At 48.3% G+C, this 16,744-nt stretch overlaps 1 protein-coding gene across 1 annotated transcript; it reads right to left on the reverse strand.

The window, feature by feature from the left end:
- Positions 1 to 8,607: 8,607 nt before the first annotated feature.
- On the reverse strand, positions 8,608 to 15,955 carry Psmd4 (proteasome 26S subunit, non-ATPase 4). Its single transcript, XM_036189710.1, has 10 exons — positions 15,854 to 15,955; positions 12,845 to 12,985; positions 11,519 to 11,633; positions 10,894 to 10,980; positions 10,652 to 10,720; positions 10,276 to 10,491; positions 9,901 to 10,018; positions 9,681 to 9,812; positions 9,529 to 9,596; positions 8,608 to 8,885 (listed from the first exon to the last, which is right to left on the reverse strand). Exons 1-10 carry the CDS (start codon positions 15,877 to 15,879, stop codon positions 8,715 to 8,717), a joined length of 1,143 nt encoding a protein of 380 aa, XP_036045603.1. The 5' UTR covers positions 15,880 to 15,955; the 3' UTR covers positions 8,608 to 8,714.
- Positions 15,956 to 16,744: the final 789 nt, after the last annotated feature.

Below are 16,744 nucleotides of genomic sequence, written 5' to 3' on the forward strand. Positions count from 1 at the left end.
GCCTGAGCTACATAGACCCCCGTCTCTTTATGTTTGAGACAAAGTTTCACTTTGTAATCCATGTTGACCTCAAACTCACTGTGTAGGCCAGGCTGGTCTGGAAAACCTCCTGCCTCATCCTCTGAGGTACTAAGATTACAGATTTATGGTACTATGACTGAGAAGTGATTGAAGATTTATAATTTATTACATCTGATTGGAATGTGGGTGTGGGTGTGATGCTCATGTGGAGTTCAGAGGACAAGTTTCTTTCTTGTGCCCTGTCATCCTGAGGATTGAACTCAGGTCATCAGGCTTGGCTCCAGGTAGCTTTACCTGCTGAGCTGTCTCAGATTTGTTACATGTCACCAGCTTTCTTGGCCTCTGCCTCCAATTTTACTCCCTAGAGCAGTACAGTGTTGGTGGGATCACTAACATTTGTCCAAGGCACAGTTTTGGCTACGACATAAAAGGTCCTCCACCAGATGCATTGGCCCACACATTTAATCCCAGCACTCCAGAGGCTGGGGCAGGTGGATCTCTCTGAGTCTAAAGCCGGTCCAGCTTATGTAGGAAGGTCCAGGCCAACTAGTGCTACACAGTTAGACCCAGTCTCAAAACACAGAAAACAGGGTTGGGGATTTAGCTCAGTGGTAGAGCGCTTGCCTAGCAAGCACAAGGCCCTGGGTTCTGTCCTCAGTTCCAGAAAAAAAAAACAAAAAAAACCCCCAAAAAAAACAAAGCAAAAGGGGTCCTTCTTTCAAGGGCTTTGGGAAAGTGAACACTGCAGTGTGTTAATGTTAGTGGCATTTGTTTGGAGAGTTCAGCATCAGGGGCTGCATGTTGGAATGCAAAGCCACCTCTTGCCATTCCATTGCAGTGTCTGGCAAAGCGTTGACTTCACTTGTCTGGCAGGTTGGTTTTGCTTTTTGTTTGCTGAGACAGGGTTCCTCTAAGTAGCTCTGGCTGTCCTGGAACTCGCTTTGTAGACCAGGCTGGCCCGCACCACCACGCCCCACAAACGTTCCTTTTACGGAAGCTCAATCTCAGAGTTCCTGCCCCATCCTGTGGGAGGGCAGAGCTGAGACCGGAGCCGGTGCCGGCCCAGCTGTTGCTGACGCTCACGGCCCCTGTGCAGCTATCCGGCCAGGCCTCACTGTCAGGAAGCTTCCCTTCCATACTCTCTGCTGGTGCTGTGCCATCTGGGCTTCTTCCTGTCTGAGCTTGTCTTTCATTTGTGCATCTCCTACGTTGTGGTTGGTCCTCTCCTAAGAGTCTATTATTTTTATTATTCCTAACCACTAAGTCTAGGAAGGGGTCTTAACAAAGCAGCAATCTTGTTTGTTCTTTCTTCTCCCTGCAAGCTGAAGAAACTGCAAGCCAGCACTTCCTGACCTCATCCAGGGAATCCTCTCCAGGCCTTCTGGCCTCTGGAGGCACAACGCATGCACACTGTGCAGACATACACGCAACCAAAACACCCATACACATAAACTTTTTATATAAATTCTTTTTTTAAGATTTATTTATTATGTATACAGTGAGTGTTCAGCCTGCATGCCAGAAGAGGGCGCCAGATCTCATTACAGATGGTTGTGAGCCACCATGTGGGTGCTGGAAATTGAACTCAGGACCTCTAGAAGAACAGCCAGTGCTCTTAACCTCTGAGCCATCTCTCCAGCCCCAACACATAAACATTCTTTAAAGACACCAACAATAGATCATGAAATGATTCCACCCAAGTCTAGCTGAGAGAGCTAATGACTTTATTGGAGTTACTGACAGGGCAGGGAAAGCTAACTCATAAAAGCTGCGACCCTGGGCTAGCTCTCTACAGCCTGCACACAGCTCCACAGGCCACAGATTTTCCTTATCCAACAACTGCTTATTGTTTGGAGAACCTTGGGGGGGGGGATCTTGTGAATCTCTGATTTTCTTCAATGATTTTTATTATCTCATGTCTCTGTTTAGTCTGCATGTATGTCTATATACCACATGCATGCCTGGAGCCGACACAACAAAGCATCAGATCCCGTCACACTGGAGTTGCTCAGACATAAACTCTGGCCCTGTGGAAGAGCAGTCAATTCTCTTAACATCTGAGCAGTCCTGGTTCCTGCATACATGTGGTACACAAAAACTCATCAGGAACACAAACTTAACTAAAATCTAAAAAAGAAAGAAATCTACACTAAACACATTTTACTAAAAGGGAAGAACTCAGAAAATATATCAGTGAGGCAAAAGAGATACATACATACACACACACACACACACACACACATGCGCGCGCGCACGCGCATGCGTGTGTCAGGCTTGGTGCCATGTAACTTTAATCCTAGCACTCCAGAGGCAGAGTAGTAGATCTCTGGGTTTAAGGCCAGCCTGGTCTATAGAGCAAGTTCCAGGACAGCCAGGGCTATACCAAGAAACCCTGTCTCAAAACAACAAAAAAACCACTCGTGTGTGTGTGTGTGTGTGTGTGTGTGTGTGTGTGTGTGTGTGTGTGTTTGTCCTATATGTACACCACATGTGTGCCTACAGATGGTTGTGAACTACCATATGGGTGTGTTAGGAACTGAACTCAGGTCCCTGCAAGAATTTCAAATGTTCCTATTATAACAGGGCCCCAGACCTTAGCACTACTGACTCCCTGGTAGAAGTACCATTCAGGCTGTAAAACTCAGCATGTAGACAGCATCATCTTCCATCCATCAAGTCCATAGTTCTGGAAAACGTACTAACCTTGTTTTTCAGCTTCTGAGGTTGTACTTCTGGCTAACTGTTCTGGTTAACTGAAGTACATCAACTCAGGATATGGTTTTTGTGCTTAAAAGCTCACCCTGAGAAAGGCTTGAGGCTACACTGAGCTCCCAAACGTCTAGTGTATTCGCCAGCTGGCTAATAATAACTTTCTGTTTGCTTAAACCTATGTCCAAGCAGTGTTCGCTGGTACATACCCCACAACACTATTGCTGAGCCATCTCTCAAGTCAGACTGATTTTTTTCTCAAAGATGAGGTCTCTAGTTAAATATGGTAGCATGTTTTTACACACAGCACTTGGGAGGTAGAAGCAGGCAGATTTCTGTAAGTTCAAGGCCTGTCTCAAAAGGAAAAAGACAGATTATCACTGTATAGCCCTGACTAGCCTGGAACACAATTCACAGACCAGGCTAGCCTTGAGCTCAGAGATCTGCCTGCTTCTGGTTCTGTAATACTGAGATTAAAGACTGTATCACCACTACCCACTCAAATGTAGTTTTGGTTGTTTTTGTTTTGTTTTTTCAAGGTGGTTTCTCTGTGTAGTCCTGGCTGTCCTAGAACTCTATCTGTAGACCAGGTTGGCCTTGAACTCAGAGATCACCTGCCTCTACCTCCCAAATGCTGGGATTAAAGACCTGTGCCACCTCCACCTGCCTTGAATGTGTTTTTTTATTTATTTATTTATTTATTTATTTATTTATTTATTTATTTATTTATTTATTATGTATACAACATGAATGACTGCAGGCCAGAAGAGGGCACCAGATCTCATTACAGATGGTTGTGAGCCACCATGTGGTTGCTGGGAATTGAACTCAGGACCTCTGGAAGAGCAGTCAGAGCTCTTAACCCTGAGCCATCTCTCCAGCCCCAATGTAGTTCTTAAGGAGCCAGTTTTGGGGGCTGGAGAGATGGCTCAGCATTAAAAGCACCTGCTGCTCTTCCAACAGACCTGAGTTCAGTTCCCTCCCAGCATCCACACTAGGTGGCTCTCAACAGCCTGTGAATCCAGCTACAAGGGATTCCATCCCTTCTTTGGAAACCAGGCATCCATTTATGTGGTGTACATGCATACACACAAGCAGAACACTTACACCTGTAAAATAAAAAATCTCAAAAAAAATTTGAAGAGAAAGTAAAGAGAATTGGTATGGAATGCTTAACCCATAAGTAGCTAAGCCAAACTCCCACTGGGAGTGTCTGACTTCTCAGTAGTGAGCAGTGTGGCTGCTGATGCAGTGGAGACCCAGTCACTAAGACCAGATACAATCTGCATGGGGGCAAGGGACTCGGCCAGCAAGCCTTCCTCCTCCTCTGAGATGAAAGCTGAGTCTCAGAGCCACGGTCCCCATGAGCCACACTCACCAGGGAACCACTTCTCCATTCACTCTTACAAATTGTGTTTGCAGCTCTCCAAGGACACTTGTACCAGTACCAGGCATGCACCAGAGTAGGCACTGATGGAGTGTGCTATGGTATACACACCCGTCTCCCTTCAGGAAAGAAGCTCCTACTGTCTGCTTAAGTACTGCCAAGCAGCAGCCCTCTCCCAGAGCACTGCCTCGGCTGGAGACCTCACCAGATCACACATCTTCCCTGAGCTGCAGCCAGTGACTGTTTGGCACTGTTGTATAAAAGGCCCACTGGGGCTGGAGAGAGAGCTCAGAGGTTAAGAGCACTGGCTGCTCTTCCAGAGGTCCTGAGTTCAATTCCCAGCAACCACATGGTGGCTCGCAACCATCTATGAGATCTGGAGCCCTCTTCTGGTGTGCAGACAGAACATTGTATGTGTAATAAATAAATAAATCTTAAAAAAAAAAAAAAAAGGCCCACTCCCCTAGCCTCAACCCACAATATGACCATTCAAATAGCAGATCCTAGGCCAGGAATGTAAACAGGTGGTAGAGCATCTGCCAGGCACACACAAGGCCCTGGGTAACCAGTCAGTCAATAGACAACTTCATAACCATACCCCTGGTGTACCAAACTAGGATGTCACAAAGAAGTGATGGTATACTAAATTCTTAAGAGTATTAATGAAATATATTTGAAAATAAACCCTGGATTACTGTTTCCAATTATAATTATTTACTTATCCTACATTGAACTTGTTCTCTCAGGATAGGAGGTTATGTCTCATAGCTCCCAGGTGCATAAAAAGAATTATACTTCTAGGATTTCAAGAGTCAGATGGCTCATGCTCATAATCCCAGCACTTGGAAGGTTAAAACAGGTGTAATGAGTTCAAGGCCAGCCTGGGCCAGAGACTTCGTCTCAAATGACTCAGCTATAGTGACAGAATTTAGAATTAATCTTTGCAGGGCCAGGTGATGAAATGACTAGTAGCAGCTGCTCCCAAGCCCGACAACCTGAGTTCATTTGCTGGGACCCACACAGCAGGAGAGAACCAATATTCACAAACTGTTCTGAGCTCCACAGCTAAGCCACTGCCATGAAGTATACACATTCACACACACAATATATATAAGAGTGTTTCCTTCCAGGTCACTTCCTGTGATTCTTCAGGAAGCTAACAACAGATAAGGATTCAAAAACTTGCAGTGACCTTGAGGCTGGTTTTACTTAGTCTGTATTTCCCTAGTGTAGACCATTCTATAGCCTTCCCTTAGTGAGCATTTCCTATAATATGGAAAGAAAATCATTAATCCCAGCAATTGTTAGAGGCAGAGACAATAGTATCTCTTTAAATTAGAGGCCAGCCCGTTCTGTACAACTCCCAGGTGTAAGGGTTGCAAAGGAAACCCCTGTCAAAAACTAACCAAGGGGGCTGGAGACACGGCTCAGTGGTTAAGAGCACCAGCTGCTTTAGCAGAGGACTCTGGGTGAAGTGCTTGCCATGAAAGAAGAGGACCCGAGTTTGAACTCTAACACCCATGTAAAAGCAGGCTAGGACACTGCCTGTAATCCTAGCACCAGGCAGACAAGAGGGTCTCTGGGGCTTGTCATGCAGCCAGTCTGTCCAAACTGGCAAGGTTCAGATTCTGTGAGATGTGCTCATCTCAAAAAATAAGGAGTTGGGGAGTGGTGGCACACACCTTTAATCCCAGCACTTGGGAGGCAGAGCCAGGTGGATCTCTGTGAGTTCGAGGCCAGCCTGGGCTACAGAGCGAGACCCAGGAAAGGTGCAAAGCTACACAAAGAAACCCTATCTTGAAAAATCAAACCCAAAACCAAGGTGAAGAGGGATTGAGAAAGATACCCAGTGTCCCATTTTTGTTGCCACATAAGCACACTTGGGTGTGTGACCTGAACATGCATACACATGAACATACAAAGCAACTGAACACATTCTGGTATATGAGATTCTAATAGTAGGTATCTAGCTGCTATTAATATACATGTATAAAACTGGTTCCAAACAAAGGGCTGACAGGAGCTGGAAGATGGCTCAACAGTTTAGAAGCACTCACTACTTTTGCAGAGGCCCTGGTTTGGCTCTCAACACCCATATGGACCATGTGTAATGCCAGATCTAGGAATCTGATGCCTTCTCCAGCCTCCTTGGGCACCAGGCAGGCAAATGGTACAGACTTACATGTAGGCAATACACTCATACACATACAACTCAAAAAATAAAATAAAAATCTTTGGGCTAGAAAGATGGGTCAGTGATTAACAGCACTGACTGCTCTTCCAGAAGACCCAGGTTCAGTTCCCAGCACCCACATGGTAGCCCACAGCTGTCTGTAGCTCCAGTCCCAGGGGATCTGGTGCCCTCTGCTGGCTTCCATAGGCACAAAGCACACAAGTGGTAGACACATGCAGCCAAACACCCATGCACATAAAAACAATTAAAACAAAAACAAATAAATAAAAAGAGCTAGCAAGTTAGCTCAGTAGGCAAAGGTACTTGCTACTGTGACAACTCAAATACATCCCTAGAACTCACAAGGTAAAAAGGGACAGACTCCTACAAACTGTCCTAACCTTCACGTGTGTTTTTGTTTGTACATCCCCTCCACAAACTCAAGTGCCAAAGCCAGCCTAAGTTGTTTACTGGATTGAGAAGGCACACATAATCACTGAGCATGGGGAGGCTGAGTTTAAAGTCAATTTAGTATACTTAATGAGTTACAGCTCAGCTTGGGCTAGACGAGACCATCTCAAGAGCCACAGAAACTTAAAAAGCAACTTGTCTGTACACACAAGGAGTCAAGCATTTCCACTCCCAAGTGGTTTCCTGTGTTTGTTTTGTTGTATTTTATGACAAACATAGGTTCAGTATTTCCTATTTGTCAGGTAATAATCACACTTTCAATAAACAAAGAAAAACCATGTGTGGCAGCGCACTAGGGAGGCTGAGGCAGGAGAATCTTTACTAGTTTGAGACCAGCCTAGGGTACACAGACCATCTCTCAAAAATTCAAGGGAAGCCAGGGGGTGGTGGCACACACCTTTAATCCCAGCACTCGGGAGGCAGAGGCAGGTGGATCTCTGAGTTCGAGGCCAGCCTGGTCTACAAAATGAGATCCAGGACAGGCTCCAAAACTACACAGAGAAACCCTGTCTTGAAAAAACAAGAAACAAAAAAATTAGAGGGAGTTACATGAGTTCTGTATTCTATACCGTAACTTACCAGAAAAGCTGCCTCAGAATTTGGCACCCATGAAGACACACCATTTTTTTGCCTTCATAGGAAGTCGGGCCTAAAGGACTCCTGGTCCTTGATGTCCTGGGCCACTGCTCAGGTCTTCAAATGTGTCTCCACCGGCCTGAACTCACCCATCTCTTCCTTACTGGCTTTTTCAGAGAACTCAAGGGTCCCTGAGGAGCCTGCTCTGAGGTCACCAGAGTCTTCTCTCCTGTAACACCTGGTTTCTAGTTCTCTTTTATTGGATAGTATCTGTTATTATTGGGGGGCAGGGGGAGGCGGCACATACGTACATGGCATCTGAATGGAGATGAGAAAACAACTCTGGCCTCACCTCCTCCTCACAGCGTTCTGTGAACTCTGGGGATCAAATTCTTGTCATTAGAGGTTAGAGATGGCTCAGCAGTTAAAAGTGTTGGCTGCTCTTCCAGAGTACCTGGGTTTGAGTCTCAACACCAGCAGCAGCTCACAACCATCTGTAACTCCAGTTTCTGGGGATCCAATACCATCTTCTGGCCTCCACGGGTACCAGGCAGGAATGTGATGCAGACTTACATGCAGGCAAATGCCCATATACGAAAACTTTTGTTTTTTTTTTTTTTTGTTTTTTTTTTTTAAAGACAGGGTTTCTCTGTGTAGCCCTGGTTATCTTGGAACTCACTCTGTAGACCAAGCTGGCCTCCAACTCAGAGATTCACCTGCCAAGATTAAAGGTGTGATGCACCACCACCACCTGGCCTATATACAAAAACTTTAAATTCTTATCACGTTTTCATGGCAAGTGCCTTTATGTGCTGAGCCATTCTGCCAGACCCTTAGAATTCTCTTTTGAGCCAAGCATGGTGGCCCACGCCTTTAATCCCAGCAACTGGGAGGCAGAGGCTGGTGGATCTCTGAGTTTGAGGTCAATTTAGTATACTTACTGAATACAGACCAGCCAGGACTACACAGTGAGACCCTGTCTCCAAGATAAATAAATACATAACTGATACTTCTTTGCCCTCTCAGACATGGACTGTTCATCACAAATCAGCTTGTCCCTAGACTGCGGCCATGGTGCTGGTCTCTGTGCACCTCAGTGGCCCTAACAGTGGATCCATGGCAAAGCTTCTCTTAATGACAAAGGAAAGGAGTCTGGGGACCTGTCATGGATGGAGAGGAGAGAAGGAGCCATCTGCAGAGCAGGAAATGGAAGACATTCCTTCAGGTCAACTCCTCACATGCAATGCTACCACTACTTGAAGCAGAAGGGAAAAGTTTGCCAAGCTTTATTCCGGTTGTAAAGGCTGCAGCAGCACCTCTAAGTCTAGACCCCATCTGTACAGTCCCCGGCAGACTCGGCCAGCCCTCCCTTCAGCCTCACTTCTTGTCCTCCTCCTTCTTGTCTTTCTTGCCGTCCTTGGTGGCCTGGGAGGCCAGAGAGCCCATTGCATTTCGAATGGCTTCATTGTTGGGATCCACGCCTGGAAGGTTCTCCAGGACACTCTGAAGGAACTCTGGGTCTTGCATCACATCATAGTCATCCTCCTCCTGAAAAAGGACACCATGAGCTGGGGCGCTGGGACGGGAGCCCAATGCTGCCCACTCCTGACTGCAGGGGTGGGGGTCTACCACCAAGGGGAGGGAAGGGACAAGTGAGGCAGGGGTGGGGGTCTACCACCAAGGGGAGGGAAGGGACAAGTGAGGCAGGGGTGGGGGTCTACCACAAAGGGAAGGGACAAGTGAGGCAGGGGTGGGGGTCTACCACCAAGGGGAGGGAAGGGACAAGTGAGCAAGATCCGTGCCTACACATGGTGTGAGCACTACTAGAAGCAATGAAGCCCGAGACCTCTGCTAACTGGGCTCAGAGGGTAAAACCCGACACCACCACAGGCAGCTTTCCTGCGGGGGAACACCCAACACTCCCTCCCCCAGACCTCTTTGGAGGAATCCTATAGAACTATCCAGATCACTCCCACTAGAAAATTCCAGGACAACGAATACTTCTCCAATTAACTGTTACCTTGGCAAAGTTTACAGATTTAAAAAAAAAAAAAAAAAATCACACATCTATGTCCCTCAGAGGCCTTGTTTATGAAATGCTAGGGAGGAATGGCCCCAGCCCTAAAAGGCTGAGGATCTAAATAGAGGGGATCTCAAACCTGACCGATCAGAGGTCACTGCTGGCCCTCACCTTAACTGGCTCTGATGTATCCATGGCTGAGCTGGCATCGATGTCAGCTGACTCTGCTTGACCAAACTCTGAGGAAAGGAGAAACACATCTGCTCAGTGCCATCTCCTCTCCATAACCTCTGCCAAGGCCCTGCCACACAGCCCTGGCTCACCTGCCCCCTGCAGGGACATCTGCATGGCGTAGGCAATCTGCTCCTCTTCAGTCATGCTGCTTAGGTCAGGAAGGCCAGCACGGCCAAACTCCTGCTGGCTGATGGTCATCTTCAGGAGGGCATCGTCTGAGTCTGGGAAGGACAGAGGGCAGGGAAGACCTAGTGGACATTCCACAGCGCTGGCCGTGCCACCCCCCCAGGCCTAGGACTTCAGACCCACCTCTGTCACCTTCAGCCCCAGATGCAGCAATTCCAGCCTCGGCTGCCGAGGCCGCAGCAGCCCTCCGGGCCTCCTCCTCCTGCCGCTGCCGCTGCTCCTCCATAGAAACACGAAGGGCCTGGTGAAGAGCAAGGCAAGGTCAGCCACCGGGGCCGCAGTCGACACTGTGCCGGAGGACACAGGATGCCTTCCGGTTTGTGGTGACAGGGAAGAAGCTGGACGGGCCTGGGTTTCATTAGGAAAACGAATGTGCACACAGAACCTCAGAGACAGGGAGTGAAAAGCTCAACGAAAACCATAGCATGGAAGTGCTCAGGACTGGCTGGCCCACTAGCTGGCTGCAGAGGACAGAACCCCAGGGCAGTATTTGCTTACTAGGGCCAACTCAGGATCAGCACTGGGATCTACTCCAAACTCAAAGTCACTGGCACCAAGACCCAGCATGGCGCCGCCTTCGCCAGCCAGAATAGGAGAACTGATGAGGGCGTCAGCCAAGCTGGGCCCGGGAGGCACTGTCACCAGATGTGAGCCGGTTCCGTCCTTGCCGTTCAGGGTGTTCACAAAGGCCGTCAGCTTCTCTGTGTTCACCTCCTGCAGAGCGGAGAGCACAAGACAGACGACAGCTCCTTCACTCACTGCTCCTCCCCGTCTCCAGAGTCGGGGGATGGGGGCACGGGGCTCCTCTCTAGGAAAGGACTGCCCTGCTCATAACCAAGTGGATCAGACCCCACGGCCTGTAATCCTGACTTACCTCCTCCCCAAAATTGATGATATCAACATTCACTTTTTCTTTCTTGAGGCGTTTGGCTAGTTTTACCAGCTAGGAAGAAAGGGAAAATGAAGAGACTGAGTCTATGCAGAGAGGACCCAACCTGCCTCAGCACACAGAATCAGCAGCCTACCCAAGGTCTGTCACCACACTGAGAGCTCACTTCCACCACCCCAGATGCCGTGCCCAACACCTGTGCCCGGTTCTAAGTGCTCGGGACTCACGTCCTTCTCGTTGTCCTCCACAGGACTGCCCACGAAGGCGATGATGCGCATCTTGTGGTTCTTGCCCTGCCGGTGCTTCAGAGCCAGCTTGGAAAGGAAAACAAGGTCCTCGTCAGTGAGGAAGCACCAAGTTCCTCCCTGGGTCACCCTGCTCCTCCTTCTCCTTCCATGATCTAAGAACCTCAAGTCTACCATCTTTCTGCTGTGCCTCAGTGGATCAAAGTGTAGGACCACTTCTCAATTCTCAGACTTCCCCTTTACATTCCTCAGGTTCGTCTGTCCCGACCTTTCAATACTGAGTAAGCTTCCCCTAGGTTCGTGTTTCTCAACCCACAGGTCACGAAATGGGGTGGGGGTTGAAGGACCCTTTCATGGGGGTCACCTAAGACTATCGGAAAACACAGATATTTACATTTCAGTTCATAAGAGTAGCAAAATTACAGTTATGAAGTAGTAGTGAAAATAACTTTATGGAGGGGTCCGTACACCATGAGGAACTGTGTTAAAGGGTCCCAGCGTTACGAAGGTCGAGGACCACTGCTCTTGTCTTGCTCTGTCTAGCTCTGGATTACAGTTCTGAAGGAAATGTTCACTGGTCCTCCCAGCAGGGAGCAGCAGGACTCACGTGGGCCACTCGGATGCCAGTGCAGAAGGTGATCTTTCCCTTGGGTTGGACGGTATGGAGCTTGGAGAGGATGCGGCCAGTGTCGGGGGTGAGTGTGGTCAGCACTTCGCAGTCACTAAGTGTGAGCAGAGTGTGTCAGGGATTCAGACCACACAAGTGCCACCCGACCACTACCATTCTCCTTTCCTTTTTTGGAATTTTCCAGACAGGTTCTCTCTATGCAGCCCTGGCTGTCCTAGAACTGCTCTGTAGCCCAGGCTGGCCTCGAACTCACAGAGACCCTCCTGCCTCTGCCTCCTGTGCTGAGATTAAAGGTGTGTCACCAATACATGGCTATTCATGTTTTCTTTAGAGACCTTAAAGACAACTTCATCTTTTTGAAGATAGGGTCTCCTGGTGGCTGGAGAGACGGCTCAGTGGTTGAGAGCATTGGCTGCTCTTCTAGAGACCTGGGTTCAATTCCCAGCACTCACCCACACGGCAGCTCACACCTGTCTGTAACTTAAGTTCCAGTGGGTCGGATTCCCTCCCAGACATACATGCAGGTCAAACACCAATGCACATTAAAAGAAAAAAGGATAGGGTCTCTTGAAAGACAAGATGGCGCATGCCTTTAATCTGTACGGAGTAGACAGAGGCAGGCAGATCTCTAAGTGTGATGCCAGCCAAGGTTATATAATGAGACCCTGTCTCCAAAAAAAAGATGGTTCATTGGTTAAAAGCAGTTATTGCTCTTGCAGAGGCCCCAGATTCATTTTCCAGCTGTAACTCCAGTACAAGGGAATTTAAACCCCTTTTCTGACCTCTGTGGGTACCATGCATGCATACATACATAGATGCAGAAAAATTCATATATATACACATATAATACAAAATAAATAGGGGTTGGGGATTTAGCTCAGTGGTAGAGTGCAAGGCCCTGGGTTCGATCCTCAGCATAAATAAATAAATCAATTAATTAATTTCACACAGGAGGCCCTGGGGTCACCCTTAGCATAAAAATGACAAGAAGAAGTTAAAAGCTGAACATGGCGGTGCAGGCCTGTAGTCCCAGAACCTGGGAGACAGGGTAGGAGAGTCTACATGAGTGTAAGACAGCCTGAGGTACATATCAAGTTTGAAGTTAGCCAGGGCAACAGGAAAAACTCTATGTGGAGAAAAAAGTCAACAAGCCCTCCCCACCCAACAAGCTGCGCTGACTGGGAAGGAGGTAGGAGACACAGGAAGGGTAAAAGCAGCCTGTGCTATCAACACAAGGGCAGCCACCTGCAAACCCAACACGGAACACCACCCACCTTCAAAGCCCCACTCCTGGGTCCCACGTACTTGGCCAGTGTGATGAGGCCCACGTTATTCTCAGGGTTGCTTCGGGTCTTCGAGTGACATACGATGTTAACAGCGTCCTGCTGGGCCTGTAGCCGGGTGGGAAGGAAGTCTCCATTCCGCATGTACTCACTGTTGTCCACACTGTCAGATTAGGGGAAAGTGGGGGGAACAGCAGTGGAGGATTCCCATGAAACATAGTCTCCAGACAGGGGACCCCTCAACACCTCCTGCCAGACACGCCGTGGTACAGCAGGCAATCAGGATTAGAACACAGAATCACCTGGCACTCTGTCTCACAAGCCAGGTGCAGCAGCACACAGCTAGAATCCTAGAACTCTGAAGACAGAGTTAGGAGGATCAGAAGTTCATGGCCAGCCTCAACTACATTGTTAAGTTTGAGGACAGCCTGGGCTATATGAGACCCCACCCACACACACATCACAAACAAACAAAACCAGAATCTAGACACTATGAAATATAGACTCCAACTTCCCTGCCTTTTGGGGCAGGAGTGGGGTGGGGAAGGGGCTTAATCACACAGTCTACCATTGAGCCACATCCCTGGCCAGGGACCAACTCTTCTTTTTTTTTCTTCTTTTTTTTTGGCTTTTTGAGACAGGGTTTCTCTGTGTAGTTTTGGTGCCTGTCCTGGATCTCACTCTGAAGACCAGGCTGGCCTCGAACTCAAAGATCCGCCTGGCTCTGCCTCCTGAGTGCTGGGATTAAAGGTGTGCACCACAACCACCCGGCCTAGGACCAACTCTTGATGACCCTTGAGGTCTAGGAGAGTTCTTCTAGCCAGTGACACTACTTGTGCTAAGGGAAGGGAGCAGTGTCCAGAACAAGATACTTTACTCAAAAGTCCAACTCTGGCTCAGTGATAAACTTTCTCCACCTTATAAAAATTTATCTGAACTGGGCAGTGGTGGCAGGCAGGTCTTTGTGAGTTCGAGGCCAGCCTGGTCTACAGAGTGAGATCCAGGAAAGGCGCAAAGCTACACAGAGAAACCCTGTCTCGAAAAACCAAAAAGAAAAACAAAACAAAACAAAATAAGAAAGTACTTATTTCTCTAAGGCCCACTCTTTCATTGGGAATTGGGTCTCTCCTCCCAGGGGTCTACGGATTGAACAGGTCAAATAAAGTGGCAAGTCCAAATTAAAAAATAAATAAATAAATAAATAAATAAATAAAAATAGTGGCTTTGAGCATGGTTTGAAGGAACAGCTACTAAGTGGGGGACTGGTCAGACTGAGAGAGGGACTTTAGAGAGGGAGAGACAACTACAGACAGGGAACAGCAAAGCAGGAGCACTCTCCTCACAACCACTGGGGAGGAGAGTGGCTCCTGGTGGAAAACAGACACCTTACCACCTATGCATGCATCCCTTAAAAACCACATTGTTGGGGGGCACGCCTTTAATGCCAGCACTCGGGAGGCAGAGTCAGGCAGATCTCTGTGAGTTCGAGGCCAGCCTGGGCTACAGAGCGAGCTCCAGGACAGGCACCAAAGCTACACAGAGAAACCCTGTCTGGAAAAACCACACTGTTAATGTTAATCCCAGGATTCCAGAGGCAGGGGAACTACAGGGAATTCTAGGTGGGGCTACGTAGCAAGATTCTGTCTCAAAACAAACCACCACACTGCCGGCCCAGCTTTCCCTATCTCCAGCTTGATCTGAATGGGTAGTATTATTTGTATTTCCTTTTTTTTTTCCTTTCTTTTCTTTTTCTGGAGCTGAGGACGGAACCCAGGGCCTTGCGCTTGCCAGGCAATTGCTCTACCACTGAGCTAAATCCCCAACTCCTATTTGTATTTCTTAGATCTGGACCTGTCAAGAAGGCAGCAGTGTAGATACAATGTGGGTGCTAGAAACTCTACTCAGGTCCTTTGTAAGATCAGCAAGTGCTCGAAACCACCGGGCCATCTCTCCAGCTGCATTGAGTAACTTTTAAGAGAAACATTTGGGTTGTACTTAAAATCACTTTTTATACGAAAAACTACTCTTTATTTGCCTGAAATTCAAAGTTAGCTGGGCATTCTGGTTGTGCTGTTTTGAGACAATCTTGCTAGGCAGTCCTGAATCATGGAATCCCCTGCCTCACCTCCCAAGTGCTGGAAACACAGGCTTGAGCCATCAGGTCTGGCAGCACCTTCTATTTCTGCTGGCAATGCTAGCCAATCTCCAAAGGTGAACATGAGCCTGGTGACTCAGGCTTGTGAGCCTACATGCTTGGGAGGTAGAAACAGAAGATCCCAAGTTCAAGGCCAGCCTATGCATCTTCTCCATTAAAGCTTCAAAGCCAGTCTGAGCTACGGTGTCAAAACTCCATCTAAAAAATGATGACGACAAATAATAAAAGCAATAAAGGGGTGTGGCTCCTTGGTGGAGCACGGTCCCATCCTTCACAAGGTTCAGGATTCAATTCCCAGTATCTACAAAAACAAAACCGTCTTGTAGCCCTGAAAAAAAAAAAATGCCCTCAGCTTTTTTTTTTTTTTAATTTCTTTTTTCAACTCATAATAGGTACTCATCCCAAGTATGAAACAGATAAAGAGTTAATTCGTTGGAGAACAGCACTGTCTTTTAATTTGACTCCTGCGTATCACGACCACTTAAATTTGCTGTGTGACTTGGGCAAATCACCCAAACTCCTTCCGACTCATTAAGAAACGAAGGACTCTTCCCTAAATGCTGTTATGAGGTTTACGTGAGGAAAAGTAGAGGGAAAGGCAATAAAGTTGGAGACGAGTGGATGGGATGGTTGGCCTCTGCTCCTAATTCCTTTACGGGAGGCACGGAGGGCAGGGTCCGAGAACCAGGCTAAACCGGGGTTCCGGGGCCTGCGTTCCCGGGCCGGGATGACTCAGGGAGTCGCCGGCCTGTCTCCCGCGGGCCCCAAGGCCACATATCGCCCGGCGGCCCCGTCCCCACCCCAGGCCCTAGGGCCTCGGCGCCATGCGCACCAGCGACCCGGACGCGCCCCCCGGCCAGGTCCGAAGGGCCTCACCAAACCATAGTGCTCTCCAACACCATCTTGCCACCTTCCCTCTGCGGACCGGCTCCGGGACTGGCTAACAACAGCGCCTCCGATTGGCCCGGCGCTCGTCGCCAATCACAAAACTCGGCCTCCACGGCGCCCCGCCTCCGCGCCCCGCGATGCGTTCTGGGACTTGTAGGCACCGCAGACGTGGAAGGACAGGTAATCTGGTGGTGCCGGCTGCCTTCGCTGTGGCGTTAGCTCGTTAGCTCCGGAGTAGTCCCACAGCTGCTTACAACGCTCGGAGAAGCTGTGAGTGCTCTGCACAGCTGGGCCTGGTGCCAGGCGTTAGCACTCTGCAGACTGAGACAGGAGGGTTGTAATTTACGCCTTCCTCTGCTCTTCTTTTTTGTTGTTACCATTTGAGAAAGAATGCCTGCAAATTCACTGTGGAGCTGAGGCTGGATTCCTGCCCCGCTGCCTTCACCTTCCAAGTGCTATTTACAGGGTACACCATCGTACCCAGATCTGAACTGCAGTTTCGAGGCCAACCTGAGCTACATAGCGCTACATGATGAGACTTTCTTAAACACACACAGACGCCGCACATGCACGCACGCACTACAGTGGATGTCAATTTGAGCGTGATCTTTTTGTTTTCATTCAATAACTATATTTATGATATTCGTTAGTTACATTAATTGTATTGATTTATTACATTCATGATATTATGTCCTGATACTACTGTCGGTTTGTGGAGCTTTTCCATTACACAAAGCAGAGATTCTGTACTTAGGAAATCATTGTCGAGCATGATCTTTGATAAAGAAGTGCCGTATCAGTCTTCACATTCTAACGTGTTTGCCTGTGCACTTTGTTCATCCAACTGCTGTAAACACTTACACCCCGGGCGGTGGTGGC

The sequence above is a fragment of the Onychomys torridus genome, chromosome 6 (assembly GCF_903995425.1).
Source record: "Onychomys torridus chromosome 6, mOncTor1.1, whole genome shotgun sequence".
NCBI lineage: Eukaryota > Metazoa > Chordata > Mammalia > Rodentia > Cricetidae > Onychomys > Onychomys torridus.

Bases quoted from the DNA above. Each gene is read 5' to 3' on its own strand.
- Psmd4 (XM_036189710.1), bottom strand. From the start codon at position 15,879: ATGGTGTTGGAGAGCACTATGGTTTG. The intron at 9,813-9,900 runs GTGGGTCTGAAG...TGTCCTTCCCAG, and splicing joins TGGGGCTGAAGGTGACAGAG to ACTCAGACGATGCCCTCCTG. The intron at 9,597-9,680 runs GTGAGCCAGGGC...TCCTTTCCTCAG, and splicing joins GATGTCCCTGCAGGGGGCAG to AGTTTGGTCAAGCAGAGTCA.